Source organism: Thunnus albacares, chromosome 20 (genome assembly GCF_914725855.1).
Source record: "Thunnus albacares chromosome 20, fThuAlb1.1, whole genome shotgun sequence".
Taxonomy (NCBI): domain Eukaryota; kingdom Metazoa; phylum Chordata; class Actinopteri; order Scombriformes; family Scombridae; genus Thunnus; species Thunnus albacares.
Genome location: NC_058125.1, coordinates 17,690,284 through 17,705,706, shown reverse-complemented (window position 1 = coordinate 17,705,706; position 15,423 = coordinate 17,690,284). Strand labels below are relative to the sequence as shown.

General features: G+C 40.7%; 1 protein-coding gene across 1 annotated transcript; it reads left to right on the top strand.

Annotated features, from left to right (window-relative positions):
- Nucleotides 1-526: 526 nt before the first annotated feature.
- Nucleotides 527-5,052, top strand: mmp21 (matrix metallopeptidase 21). The gene is made up of 7 exons (XM_044338203.1): nucleotides 527-690; nucleotides 811-1,711; nucleotides 2,299-2,438; nucleotides 2,533-2,674; nucleotides 2,775-3,032; nucleotides 3,148-3,320; nucleotides 3,705-5,052. The coding sequence occupies exons 1-7, from the start codon at nucleotides 538-540 to the stop codon at nucleotides 4,008-4,010; spliced, it is 2,073 nt and encodes a 690-aa protein (XP_044194138.1). The 5' UTR covers nucleotides 527-537; the 3' UTR covers nucleotides 4,011-5,052.
- Nucleotides 5,053-15,423: the final 10,371 nt, after the last annotated feature.

Genomic DNA, 15,423 nt, shown 5'->3' with positions numbered 1-15,423 from the left:
TGCACTGAGAAAAAGTAGCTTTTGTGCCATAAAAGACATGAAAGACTAAGTGAATATATATATATATATATAGTTATATTTATTGTTAAGCTTGCTCAAGAAACTCAATGTAGAGTTTGTTTTTGAAAATAAATTTAAATCAGTGTGGTCATATGAAAAGTTGGGTCAGTGGTTATTCACTTTAAAAACACTCTAGTTTCTGTGTGTCCTATTCAAAGCAGGTGTTGGCAGAGGTCATGACTGCACTAAACCGCTGTTATTGTTCACATGAAAGTGAAAGTTTTCACTTCTTCACACAGGTCAGCAACAGTCCATTTAAAACCAGTGAAGCGCGTATAACATCCATACAATTCACTCAAATTCAGGAGTTGTAGACAGCAAAGACATGTTTACTTTTCACACATAGCTGAGGAAAGTGTAATATCTCTAGAGAATCACACCTTTAAATGGGTGTGGAGAAACTCAGGATTTGCCTATAAAGCAGTGTGACTTCTTACTTGCTTGCCATCATCTCACTTGGAGTAAACCAACGCCACGATGCTGACTTTTATCCAGCTGATAATTTTCCTTTTTTGGACAACCATTAGCTCAGCTGATGCAGAGAAACTTTTCCATAACCGGGATCATTCTGATTTGCAGACTCTTAATTCCCACCAAGCTGAGCTCATAACAGATAAATACACAGCAGAGGTAAAAACCTTACATATTTTTCCCAATTGTTTACTGTGTTTTTACATTTCAACATCATAGAAATTTGAAAATGCCCTTATTTTATGATGCATTATGTAATTGAACCCATGTCTTGTTTAGTTGTTTCTCTCTAGATATGGATTCATTAAACCAGTGAACTGGGAGGAGATCCAGTTTGAAGATTCAGACACTTCTTTTCATGATGATTTCCTAGACGACCTTCATGCAGTGATCCAGGAGGGGACCTCACTGCCTCACTCAAGGGATGCTCCTCAAGATGATGATCAATATGACCACAACAGTCCAACTAAAAGCCGAGCGTTTATTTCAGCACTTGAGGAGTTTCAGAAGGTATCGGGCCTGCCTGTTACAGGTGTGTTTGATGAGGCCACCAAGTTGGCCATGAACAAACCGAGGTGTGGAGTCCCTGACAAGAAGCTTGACCTAAACACTCCTGTAGTGCCTGAGAACAGTAGTGCCTCAGATATTGAAAACAGTCCAAATGACTCTTTTAATGAGACTGACAGTAACAACACAGCAAATAATTTAATCAATGTCACTTCTTTTGGTTCTGGTAACTCCTCTGAGGATGACTTATTCAATTTTAACGACACAGAAAGTGTTCTCACAGTCATTTCCAATGACACCAATGTAATTCACACAGATCACACTTTAAAAAACAGCTCACAAGACATCAACATGGACAGTCAAATGGTAAATGTCAGTGTGAATATACGACAGAGCGAAACAGCGCTTGTTAGGAAACGTCACCTTGCCACTCTTGTATCCAAGAGTAGGCGGAGGAGAGATTTGAGTGAAACAGGTTACAGGGCCTTTTCTAAGAAAGTTTTGAAGTGGAGGCTGATTGGAGAAGGCTACAGCAATCAGTTGTCTATTGAGGAGCAGAGGTACATCTTCAGACTGGCCTTCAGGATGTGGAGTGAAGTGTCTCCGCTGGAGTTCGTGGAGGACACACGTTCCCCACTGGAAGATATTGATATCAGGCTGGGCTTTGGCACAGGTAGGTCTGAGGGAACTCATTGCAACATTTTTTATTTGAAAAAAATGAGTGAAAATATTATATTTTACTATTACTCTTGGTTTGAATATAACATCACTTGCCTGTGAAGGTTCATTTCTTGTTTTAGTTAAAAAAAAAATCTGCCCACATCGCCACATATCATTACGCTCTATAGCAATACATTAATAGGAATACTACACCTGTTAAAGTACAGTATTTAAGTTATTCATCCACACATTCTGATATTTACAGATAATATAAAAATCATCATTTTTGAATTCATACTTGAGAAAAAAAATTGAACTGAATTTGGCCTCTCTTGGAGACGAATTAAGACTACAAGAATAGCTTTAATGTTAAGAACCACCACTGCAGCAGTAATAGCTGTCATTAGTGTTCTTAAGAGCTGGAATATGTTGGTTTTGTACAATAAAGGTTTTTTTTCCTCTTTTCTCTCTGGATGTTATAATTTTGTACTAAACCTGAACCCTGTTTGAAATAAAACATGTATTGAACTGCATGTAGATGTTGTTTTGACCAAATTCACATAGAAAAATAAGCATCTTTTTTAAATCTCTGCCACTCAGGAAGGCATCTGGGATGCAATCAGAGGTTTGATGGCACTGGTCAGGAATTTGCCCACGCCTGGTTCCTGGGTGATATACACTTTGATGACGATGAACATTTCACTGCTCCCAATGCTGGCAGTGGCATCAGCCTTCTTAAAGTAAGCAACAGTCTGATTAAAGCAATCTTCAGGAGATATAATGAAAACAATAGATTTAGTAAAAGCTCATTCATTTGAATTCTCCATCTATTAGGTGGCAGTTCATGAGATCGGCCATGTCTTGGGTCTGCCCCATATCTACAGGCCTGGATCTATAATGCAGCCCAGCTATCTGCCCCATGTGTCTGGCTTTGAGATGGACTGGATGGACAGGAAAGCCATCCAGCACCTCTATGGTATATGATTTTAGCACCATCTAGTGGACACTTATACACACAGACCCAGAATGATATACTGACAGATTGACACAAAACCTCACTTTTTTTTTACCTGCAGGGGGATGTAAGGGTCGATTCAACACTGTATTTGATTGGATCAGAAAGGAAAAGACACCCTATGGGGAGGTAGTAGTCCGCTTTAACACATATTTCATCAGAGACAGCTGGTACTGGCTGTATGAGAACAGAAATAACAGAACACGCTTTGGAGACCCAGTTGCACTGCAGATCGGCTGGCGTGGCATTCCCGTCGATGGAGTGGATGCGCATGTGCATGTGTGGTCCAGAAAAAGAAATGCAGTTTACTTCTTCAAAGGTAGATATACACATACTGTATATAATGTGCAAATAGAGTGAGTGGCCAATAGGTTTTCATAATATGGCTCTAAAGAGATAAAGATAAAAGATATTTGGTTTTTTTTTGCTTACAGGTACCCAGTTCTGGAGGTATGACAGTGATAATGACCAGGTGTTCATGCAGGATCCAGAAGGTCACCGCTATCCAAGAATAATCTCTGAGGGTTTCCCAGGGGTCTCCGGCCCCATTGACACAGCGATATATGACAGGAGAGACTCCTACATCTACTTCTTCAAACGCACTCTTGTAAGAATTCTTATCTTCTCTTTAACACATGAGAAATGAGGAGGTACAAAGGAAGCACGTAGAGATTGTTAGATTGGTTAGGTTAAAAACAACAGTAGATTTGACGATTATCTGAGAGAAGGCCAATGAGGGGACAATTTAATGGATAAAATCAAGGTGGGATTATCAACTGGGCAAAGAGAGTAACTGTTACAAGCCCCAGGATATCAACTAAAACAAAATTTAAATAATCTAATAATTCCAATATACAATTGTGTTAAATTACTATAAACTGACAGACAGAAAACCTGGGGCCAAAGTACTATTAATATAGTTTAGAACTACTGGTTGGTTTCTGCTGGTAAGAAAATTCTCAAGAGGGAAAACAATTATCTGTTCAAACAGGTGTATGCATTCGACGTGGAGGCCAACGGCTTGGCAAGAGGCTTCCCAAAAAACATCCGAGATGTTTTCCCTCCAGTGGTGAGTGGAGATCATCCAGATGGCAACATTGACTCTGCCTACTTCTCCTACACCCACAATGCCATCTTTCTTCTCAAGGGCACGCAATTCTGGCAGGTGGTGAGCAGCCGCGATCGCTGGCGCCGGCCCTCTCTGCCACGAAATGGCCTGCTGCCACACAAGGAGGTGGATCAGCACTGGTTCGACATCTGCAATGTTCATCCCACTGCACTCAAACTAACCCGCTGAGGGTGCTCATGCAGAGATTCATTAAACCCTACTGATGTTTAATGATGTGTACACATCTAAATACTGTTTGTGTTATGTGTATACATTATCTACGTTTTCACTGACATTACTGTGCTCTCTTATTTGAGGTCTAATAGACAAAAACTACTATTTAAATATTTTGTTGGCTAATTTTCAATGAAGTGTGTTATTTATATATCTGACAGCTGCTCTATCTTTCCCTGTCCATCACTTAGAGGTGCCAAACGCATTCTGGCATGAAAACAATCCTAAAGGATCTCTTATGATTAAGATATTTAGAGCATGAGTGAGAATAAACTTATTTATTGAATGTTTACTTGTTCTTTATACAGACACTTATTGATATACATGTAATATAGCTGATACTATCAGTGTTGTGCTGAGTTGCTCTATGTAAAGCTTTATCTGTGCACAGACGGAATTGCTTTCATAAGGCACACTTACAAAGAAAATGAGATGTTTATACAAAAAAAAAACCCCATGAAATGTCATATGTCACAATATATGTATCATGAAGTGTGGAGTGACTTCTCATGTAAGATACATTGGACTTGTATCTGTATATGAAACATGTAAAAGTAACTAAAATGCATGTATAAAAATGGAAATTTATTCAGAAGACTGAGAGTGGTTGCAGATTGAAAGCATCTGGTCTTTTGACATAATGGTATAGAAAGAGACACATTAGATAATGATGTGCACAGCATATCATCAGAAATATTGCACACCATAGATTAAAAATAGGGATTCATTCATATTCCTCAGATATGTTTTTTGTTCCTCTCTTATTTGCACAATATGTTGCTGGGAGGAATATAACATTATTGCCAGATCCACTCATTGCCCCATTGCGAGGTCCCATTGCTTCTCGTTGGCTTGAGTATCTGAGAGCACATTTGCACTGAATGTATGAAAACTACCACTTCCCTCTGAATTACCTTGCAGAATCTCAAATCCACAGCTGCCTGCAGGCAGGAAAGATAGTCATGTGACCAGAAAACCATGATACTCCTTGTGATTCATCTCTTGCAGAACAACGAGCTTTTTGGGGGGCTGATCTGGAAGAAAACAGTATAAGCTTTGTCAATAAAACCCTGGAGGTGGTGGAAAACATCTATTTAGCGATCTGTGTCTTTGAATTCCTTCTTATTATGAATGGTTGGGTTAAAGATTTACACGCTATCAATCAAAAAACGAGCCTATTGAAATTTAGATTGAAGCAAAATAATTGAAAAAGGTGCTAGTCTTATTACTTAATGCTGTTCCATTTTATCCTAATCATTTGAGCATGGTGCAAAGAAACAGACATCGATTCTGTAATCAATATGTTACTTGAACACTCTTATTAATTCAGCTCATTTTAGGAGATTAAGCTCCTGGTGGGCCCCAGATAACTAGCGTTGTGCTCCAGGCGCTCCATAGGCTATATTAATAAATTGAAGTAGAAATCAATTACAAGCAAAGGAACAAAATGTCAGGGTAAGAGGAGCTACAGAGATGGATTTCATGAGATGATGAGTCTGCTCTCACATTTACAGAATGAGCTTCGCTTTCTGTGGAGGCACTGACAGCATACAAATAAATGCCCTTGTTCATCATTCCCCGCTGAAGATGTGTACTTGTTTTCTTAAGCTAAAAATCTGTGATGCTTTATAATTTTCATGGTATGTCTGGGATTTCAGTGAATAAATAGCAGGCATCATTTATGGCTTCTTGGTTCAGTAAAAGTCCACTTAAAATGTAGCAATTTAGGGATATTACAATATTTACTGGCATATTTTATCACTCCAAGAGAGCTAATAAACATTCTGTAATTCATAATGAGCTCATGTAGCTAATATGCCATATGTTTGTTGCTGCAGTATGTTGCTGTGCGGTTGACATCACAGCAGGAATTTATTGATAGACTAATATTGAATCCAGTACATAAGATGATGCAGTGCAGTGGAGGCTTGTGATCTGTTTGTTTATCCCATTATGAAGCACCATACATCTCCTGCACCCTGGAGTTCCTCATACAGAGGAATCCTAAATGCAAACTGTTATTCACACATGTGAGTCCCTGGCTGCCGTACTGCACAGCTCATTGATCTGTGCTTTTGCACTAACAGTGCTGCTATTGAAGCTCCCTTTTTCCTTACACCATGGGCCTCTATGGATGCGACGAGGATAAATGAGATCAGTCATGCCGATGGATCCCGAGCTGCAGCAGCCCCAGAGAGATACAAAAACCTGTCATGGCACAGCAATCCACATGGGAGGAACTTCAGAAACAGGAGAATGGGACAAAACTCCTTCAGCACATTCATATAACAAAAATCCCCTAAACTCTGTCAAGACGTGAAAATAACTTGCAGTGCTACTGCCTCAAGTGTATCTCAGAGCTGTGCGGATGGAAAATTTAAGAATAAATCTCGCCAAGAATCTTTTCAACTGAGTGTCATATAATAATGTGTCTTTGTGTGTGTGCGCACCAAGGGATAAGTTCAACAAACCGCTGCATGTAGATGGCGTGTTGCATTATGATTCTTGTCTGTGAGATCTAGCCTTTCCTTGTTGTCCCGTCTCTCGGGTTGAATTAATAGTCAAGGATGATATCACTTTCAATATGTTCACAGAAAGATAACATTTACACAGTAAACAATCCAAGGATCTCCCTTGCGATAGAAATGATGGCTTTTTTTTTTCTGTGAGTCATACCTTGTGGGAAGGATGTCAGGTATAGTTTCAGTTTTATTGCACGCTTGTGTTGAAGATGTTGATATTCTTCTATTTTACTCATTGTACATGTCGCAGTATTCACACAGCGCTGTGAAAATCTGTCATGCTCTGTCTGCCTGACAGTGTCTGCCCTTGGAGAAATAGAGCAGGTGAAGTGGTAACTTCATCAGAAAAAGGAATAAACAATTCCATTACTTCAAGAGTATTGATCAGCTGCCATGGAGAGGACTCATGAGGATGGAACAGCTCCCTGCATCCCAATCCTCCATCCCACTGTACTTAGATATTGCCTTAACCCCCCCACCTTATGATGACCCACCAACTGAATTCAAATCCACTTAATCTCGTGGTGTCTTGTCATCAGAAGGGTCTAACACAGTCTCAGATGCATTATATGACAACAGTCGGGTAAATCTCAACTTGACTTGTATTTTGACCCTTTTGACCTCAAGCTACCTCAATTTTTTAATGAATTGTTGGAAGATCATGTTTGACACAAAAGCAACAACAGAATGGGTAACAATGACATGTAACCTCAAAGCTGTGATCATAATGTGCTGTACAAATAGACTAATAACATGTTGGTATGTCAGTACCTTTTAATAATGAAAGAGCGTTTGACCAGTCAATTGATTTAAGGGCTACTCCAGCAATTAAATATTACACTCACATAAAGCTGGGGGAATTAGAAGGACATATTTTAGAAAGTGACTGACTTTTAGTCCCTAACATGAGTCCAGGTCCAAAAACACTGGAAAAACCAAAAACACTCTCTCACATCCCATTATGCAACATAATAGTATCTTTTTGTTGGATGCCCCCTACCTGGTTCAAGAGCATATTTTCCAAACTCTATAACTCTGGTTTTAATGCAGACTCTCTGTTTAAAATCTTGAGTCTCCAAGCGCATGTCAAGATAACTCTGATAGCATCATTACAGCATCATCAGGGGTCATTTTCTCAAAATTTAGAAATACTTTATACAACTGTTTGCACTGGTTAAGAAGTATTCCCTATGTGAAGTAAAGTGAACATTTATGTGTGTAATTGGTGGAGGGCCTCCTTAATATACTATTGATTTTTTTTTTACAATTAATAACTAACAAGCAAATAAGAGAAACACTTATACAATACAGTATTAAAACATAATCCTTCAGACAATATAAAAGATAATATCCTGTGCATAGGAGAAAATATTACAGTTCATGTATTTTTAGCTCTTTACATTCTCATACTTCCATATAGACCTTTCTGAGTACTTTCATGTCTATACACACACACACAAACACACACACACACACCAGCACTTTATCTTCATCAAACTACCTTCAACAGGCCATAGATTAGCATCTACACCTACTCTGAAGTCAGCTGTAATAAAATGTAAATGTTGAACATAATATTATGCCTTCAAGCAAGTAAACTCTTCTGTCACAGTACTCCTGCATGCTACACAGGAAAAAAATGGCCAGTAGAGGGCAACCTCAACACATAGAAGTAGTTCCCTGATGGCTGCATAGACTTAAAATGGTCAGTTTCTATGTTCTCTGTCCCTCAGTGATATCATTTTCTCAGTGTTGCTTGTTTTCTTGCCAGTTAATGATCCAGTAATCACAGTAGCTTCTAAGGTTGTCAAATGATAATGAGCAGCTGTCAGTCAAAGCAGAAGTGTTGAGTCATATATTCAATGTCATTGCATGTTTTGGGTAAAAACACTTATGTGGGCTCATGTTGATAGATTTAGACAGTATTTGATTCCGCATATATCCGCTTTAATTTAGTAATGAAGTATTTTGGACAAATGTGAATGCTAACGTGTATTTTTGTGCTATTGTTGCTCGCCATGGGTGTCACATTGTGCTGCATTTCTGTGCATTCTTGAACATGTCAGGTGTGTTTTAAGAGCATAATAAGAACAAGGAAGTTTCTTTCCACATACAATAAATGTCCCCCGTTGTCAGAGGCCTATTGGAGAAAGCCGTGTGATGTGTGTGTGTGTGTGTGTGTGTGTGTGTGTGTGTGTGTGTGTGTGTGTGTGTGTGTGTGTGTGTGTTTTCTGAAATGACAGGTTATGGAAATACATTTACCTGGGTATACACACACTACGTGCTATGTTTCACTATGTTTGAAAGGGAATTTGTAGGAGCTGCCAGAGATTCCTCTGCCATACCAAGGTAGAGTGCGGATCAGCATTTATTCCACAGTAATAAGCGTGGAATTCAGACTTTCCTGAAAAGCAGATTGTGAGTTGAAAGTTGTTTTGCACATTAACTCTGAGTGGCATAGTTAACAAGGCTCTGGCTTGTTTACAGTGGTTCAAAAATCAAGCAGTCTCTCAGCTCATTCAGCAAGAGACACACAGAGTTACACGCATACTCACAAACATACATCCACATTTGTAAATGCATACATGTTTTCACCCTCATATGAATCTCACACACACACACACACACACACACACACACACACACACACACACACAGATGTTCCCCCACATGTTTCTCTCTCTCTCCTTCCCTTTCTGCTCCTCTTCTTTCCCCCTAGATAAAGAAGTTCAGATTAAAAGAGAAAAACACTGACTGATGCCTTCACGACATTCAAATCAATATTTCAAAAGCTTTATCATCAAATAGTTTCGAGCAAAGTGCTCCTCACTAAGGATCTTTAATGTTGAGGAGAGGTAAATAGGATTTGGAATTCACAAACCCGAGCTTTCATGCAGTCATTATACCGTGGCGAAGAAGAAACTCTCTTTGTGTGACAGAGAACTGTGTAAGTCTGCAGTAAAAGCAGTTTTTTAGATGACAGAACAAGTATCTCTGATTTTTTATCTCTCCTTGGTTACACATGTAAGCAGGAGTCTCTATGCCAAATGGAAATAGTACAGTAATTACATGTCTTCTCTTGAGAATAGTCCATGTATCAAACAGACTAATTTGAATGAGGAATCTAAATCATGCAAGTGTAATTAAATATTGTGTAGCCTCATGCATTATGCAGCATTTAGGTTTTGACTAAATACCTGATAAACAAACAGTGTGGGTGTGGAGAAGGATATGTTTGTCATACCACAAGCAATCCTCTCAATAAACGCAGTCAGCCCACTAATTTGCCTCCATATTTGGCAAAGGAATCTCTCCCACCCACCGCAAACTGAACCTTGACCTTTGGTTAGGGAAGAGTTTTGGAGACAAAACAAGGGTCTTTCTGGTGATGTCAGTCTGAGTGGCAGCTGCAGGTCACAGCGGGGAGGGACGAGGCTGTCCCACGCATGGCCACACAGAAGCGACTACCCGGCTGCCACCTCCACTCCGAGCCTGGGAAAGGGACAGGAAACGTACGTGATGTGGCAGGCTTCGTCAAGGAGGAGCAAAAATGAAAAGGAGCCTGGACATGGGGCTGGTGGCTGTGACAGATAATAAAGATCTAATGCTCAGGCGATCTATAAGTTTTATTCCTCTGTTTAGGTGACTTGGCTTGTATTTCAGTTCACCAAGATTTAGAAAACTCTCTTACCTTTAGTGGTATCTAGCCATGCTCGACAAGTTGTTGTTAGCAAAGCAAATTAAATTCCATTCATCTCCATTGTATTGCAGTAGAGGAAGAAATCTCAGATATCTCAAAACCTGGGCAAAAAACTCCCTAAACTACCTGCATGGTTAGATACAACTAGAGAACTGTGTTTTTTGTAATTTGGGTGAACCAGCTCTTTAATCAGTCTGAGGGAAGTCATGGACTACTGCTGTCACCTAGAGTCTTTTGATTAATTTGTACATCAGCAACAGCAGCAGCAACAGCATCTTTTCATTTACTTTCAAGTGTCTCTTTTTACACTGATCACAAGTCCCAACTTCATGCACTCACGCAAAATATGGCACGATGCTGTTACCACCTGTCAACAAAATTAGCTGAAAATGAGCAGCGCTTTCATTCTCCTCTCAGTCTCAGAAACACACCTGGTGCACCAAACAAGGAATAATATGAAGTGGTCGAGCTTTTGGGTTTGTTTTTCCCCTCCTCCCTCTGTTCCTCCTCTCACTCTCCACTACCACCATCATCGGCTGTCCTTCTCCTCTCCCTCCATCTCTTCCCCTATGGCTGCCTCCAGATCCCACCCTGATTCTCTCCTCACCTCAGTTACCCCCACCCCCACAACCCCCCATCTCCTCCTCCCCCCCTCTTCCTCTCTCCTCTCATTTCTTCCAGAGGAACAGATGGGGTTGAAGTCGGGGGGGGAGAGGGGGGTGGGTGGGTGGTTTGGTATGAACAGTCCTTTAGTTAACAGGGGGGAAGGGTGTCACACTTTGTGTTACATGCCAGTCTGTGTGTTCAGGTTTCACTTTCAAACTAAATTTGAGCTTGAAAAGATATTTATATGTGGGATTATATCAACATACGGTTTGTTAAAAAAAACCCAAAAAAGGAATCCAAGGATAAAGATTTGGTTCTTTAGCACATGAGCGAAAAATGAACTGTACACATCTGTTTTTTTGTTTGTTTGTTTTTTTGATAACTGTAACTTTCCGCTTGCCAGCCTGAGCGTTAAAGACTGTTCGCATCTCAACTCATACAGAATGCTACCACCAGAATGCAAACCAGAACAAAACTGACAGATAACATAACCTTCATATAAGCCTCTTTGCAATGGCTTCCACAACTGATTTTAAGATTTTATTTATTGCATCCTGTGGTTTCGATCCAGCATACATTTGTGAGCTTTCAACACATAACGCACTCAACCTTAAATCATGCAGTAAATCTCTGCTAAAATTCCCCTGGTTAAGACTGAAAGCATAATTCTGTAATAACAGTATGGGCTGAGATCTGGGACCAAGAAAACACTGAAACCTCAAACTTTCAGATTAGCTAAATGTATTTGGAAGAGAGCACGAAGACTAACAGTGAAATTATTACCCAATTGGTCCTTTGTAAACTAAAAACAGTTCACAGACTTCCTGGTTCAGCTTGGACAAACCATAATTACAGTAGTTGTGCGTGCACACAGTTTTCCTGTTCAATGAAAGGCGTTATCAGCAACATTTCTGGTACGTTCTGTCTTGGTTTTCCTCCAAATACAAGTGTCTTAGATAAACTGTTGGTTCATTTCTAGACTGTTGGTGAGGGTTTCAGCTCCCTCTGAAATGCCGGCAGGAGCTCTCCCCAGGCATGCCACCCTTAACAAGGCCCCCCAGTCCACACAGAGAATAGGCTAACCTTTCACATTCATAGTGGACACAGTGAATGACTACTACTTTCACCCAGAGATTCTACTCTCAGGGTGCCTTACAGAATTTTGACACATTTGCTCTGCAATAAAAAATATCATGTACAACATTTCCATCCTGGGATACATGACGAAATCGTGCTGCAATGTGAGGTGTCCATTCCTTTATTTGCCAACAAGTGTGTTGCCAAATCATCTAAAAATCCTTTCTTCCTTCCTTCCTTCCTTCCTTCCTTCCTTCCTGTAATGTTTATATGTTTTTCGTAAAACATACGTTACAGTATCCCACATTCATGAAAGATGCATTTCCAGACATCTCTCCACTCAACACAAACAGCAGGATAGTTGTTTTGCAGCTTGCAGCTGAAACCTATTTGAAAATAGACCTCAGAGTTGTTCTTCTCCAAACGGCTGCCATTATTCATGAATGCCAGCTAAGGAATGTATTTCATATGTCAGTGTCAGGGAGATTATATTATGTTACAACCTCTGGCTGGTGTTGGTAACGTTTTTTTTTCATGTACCAAACAGTGCATCAGTAAAATAAATATTGCATGCTTTTCACCTTGAAGGATGTGGTATGTATTCTAACCTGTACTCCAGGAAGCTTTGTATGTCAGCCATGAGAGAATTATGCCTTTAGAGGAGAAGCTCTCTCCTCCGTAATGTTCTTGCATTACATTTTGGAATACTTAGTAGGCAGGAATCTTGCTGGGAGCTAGGGTTTGGGCTTTGACTCCTTCTCATGTAGGTCATACCTTATTATGGCAAATTTAAAAAGTTCTTGCCATGACTCTCTGTTTAGAAAATGAGGAGGTCCCCTGTGTGCATGTGTGTCACGGATTTAAATGGTACCGTTTCACCTCCTTTCTGGAGTGTTTTGTTTGATCTAAATGAGAATTCGGAGAAAGTGGAACAGCTCGTGAAGGAGCAGTGAGAAATCGAGACTGACGTTGCCACCTCATAGCCCTGAAATTGTGCGGAGTAGTTGTGCCAGTCTCTTTGTTTGGAGATTAATGTTGCGTCAGTCACATTCTTTGTATGAGGGACACTAGCCAAACTGCATGGTGAAATCTAGCTACATCAAAAACACCCATTCTGATGCAGGAGAAAATAGGAGAGCAGCATTTGGAGAGAATCATAAATTTATCTGACATGCATGGGCTCCTGCTGTTATGAGCTATTGATATTCTGCCAGTCAATGCTTGCCATTTGTGGCATCATCAACCTCTGTGTTTTAACTTTGTGTGTATGTCTTTGTATGTGGGTGGACCATAGCTGGGTTGTGTTACGCGGCTGTACACACATAGCACTGAATTAGGAGGCCCCTCTTTCTCTTTTTTTTTCCTGCAGGCTTTGCTCAGGGGCATGACACATTTCTGAGGGGCTTTGGATCCCCTGGCCTGATAATTCCTTCAATTATTCAGTGGTTGGCTGGCAGATGAAGTGAGGCCATGAATAAAGCAAATCTGTGGGCATACGAGCACTGACAATACAAACACACTATTAGCACTCATTTCCTCTGCTCGTCCTTGAAGATACACCACAGTATCCTCTAAAAATGGAGAGGAGACGCTGAAGGCAGGAGTTAATGATTTTAAAGGTTTGCCTCGGCAGAGCTCTCAGGCACACTACCTGCACATTCAAGCTCAAACAACAAAGTTAGGAGGGGGTCACAACGCTACGATTAATCCCAGCCAAACTCTTGCAGGAGTTAGATTATTGCTGCTTGTCAGGTCAGCTCTGGGGGTCTTTCTTTCACTTTCTCCGTAAGTCTTTGTGAAATCAGGCGAGTGCTTTTTCAGTGCTTGCACATCGTGACTTGGTAGAACTAACATGCATCAGATTATAGCTCTTTTCTTGTGGAGAGGCACCACTCCACTGACAGAGCTGTGGCTCCTAATAAAAGGCTGATCTTCACAGACACCCCGTCCTCCTCTAACTTAGTGCAGTCAAGTGTAGGACAAAGGCAAAAGAAGGGGTGCTGTGCTCCGCCCTAATGAAGTTGTAGGTCTTGTTCCTCGCTGCGCTCTGTTGGAGAAACAAAGCTAATCATAGTGAGAGCAGCCCCAGACTGCTACAACGAGGGACCAGGTGCTTGTTCTTTTTTTCCTGTCTTCTTCTTTTCCTTTTTTTCCACAGAGCACCTGCCTTTAACCATCTGCACCTGCTGTCTGTAATAAGACAAGGGTGCAGCTCACAGCACTCCTTGGATGTATGATGGGATAGCACGGTTGATTGTGATGATGCCTCAAAGACATACAGTGCACACACATCTCTTATCTCCTCCTGAGTCCCCATAAATCCTACAAGGGAGGATGAAACAAGACTAGGTCAAAACCTAGTATATGGCTGGAACGTGTACGGTCAATGTGTGAAATTCTGGTCAATTTGTTACAGGGCTAGTCAGTTGTCTGTAGTGTCTGTAATGTGAATTCCTGGATATTAAATGCTCATCTGCTATTTTCTGTAGTGGTCCCAGTAATATTTGTTGATAAAGTGTACTAAAGTAGCATATTACATGACATGGTTAAGCTATGTTTGAGTCAAAAAAAAAAAAGGTTAAAAATGCAGTTGCAAAAACAATAGCCTACTTTCCACTCTTATCTTGGGGTGATTTGAAAGAGAACCTTTTTTAATTTCAATTATATTCTAATTTTCTGTTAATTCCCTCTGCTTTCATCTGTTTCTATCTGCGGATGTCTGTAAACATATGGTGTCATCCATATGTTTACGTAGGATTAGCATGCTAGGCTAACAGCCTGTCAGCTGTGTGACTTTATATCCGCGGCTTGACATCTTTCACAAACACGGCAACACACCTGTCACCTGCTCAGCATGGTGCTGCTAAACCGGAGACACCGCAGCTACAAATATATTTTTATACAGTCTATGGGCCACACACAGCTATGCTAACGATGCTAGCCATGCTAACTATCTGCTAGCCGCTGTGCATGCTGGTGAAATGGATCCATTGCATCCCTTTGTGTCCGCGGGTCTGAGAGCGAGCTGCAATCCGCTGTGAACGCCCTCTGAGGACATAATTGAAACTGTTTGCACTAGTTCATTTTGAAAGAGCGATGGCCAATGGGCAAACTCCAATACTGGGCTGACTGCATCATGATGTAACTTCATCACTCAGTGAGTCAGTGACAGACAGAAATTCAGGGTTATAGCCTTGGCTGGTCTGTGGCCAGTCCAGCCAAAAAAAGTCTGACTCAACACTGACCGTCTTTGTTGCCATGACAGGAAACTGAACAAGGAAATGTGTCACAACAGAGACATAGATTCTGCTTCTCACATGCATGGTAAGATTAAACCACCACTGTGTGCAGACAAAACTGTCAAACAGCTTTAGATTGGTGTTGCATGTATTTAGGAAGCCCCGGCCCTTTTCGCGCCTGCGGCGTCCCATTGTTGCATGATTTTAATCTCCTCAGCAACAGA

Excerpts from the sequence above, each read along its gene's own strand:
- mmp21 (XM_044338203.1), top strand. The coding sequence starts at position 538 with ATGCTGACTTTTATCCAGCTGATAATTTTCCTTTTTTGGACAACCATT. Across the intron at positions 2,675-2,774 it reads AGCCATCCAGCACCTCTATG|GGGGATGTAAGGGTCGATTC; the intron begins GTATATGATTTT and ends TTTTACCTGCAG. Across the intron at positions 3,033-3,147 it reads TGCAGTTTACTTCTTCAAAG|GTACCCAGTTCTGGAGGTAT; the intron begins GTAGATATACAC and ends TTTTGCTTACAG.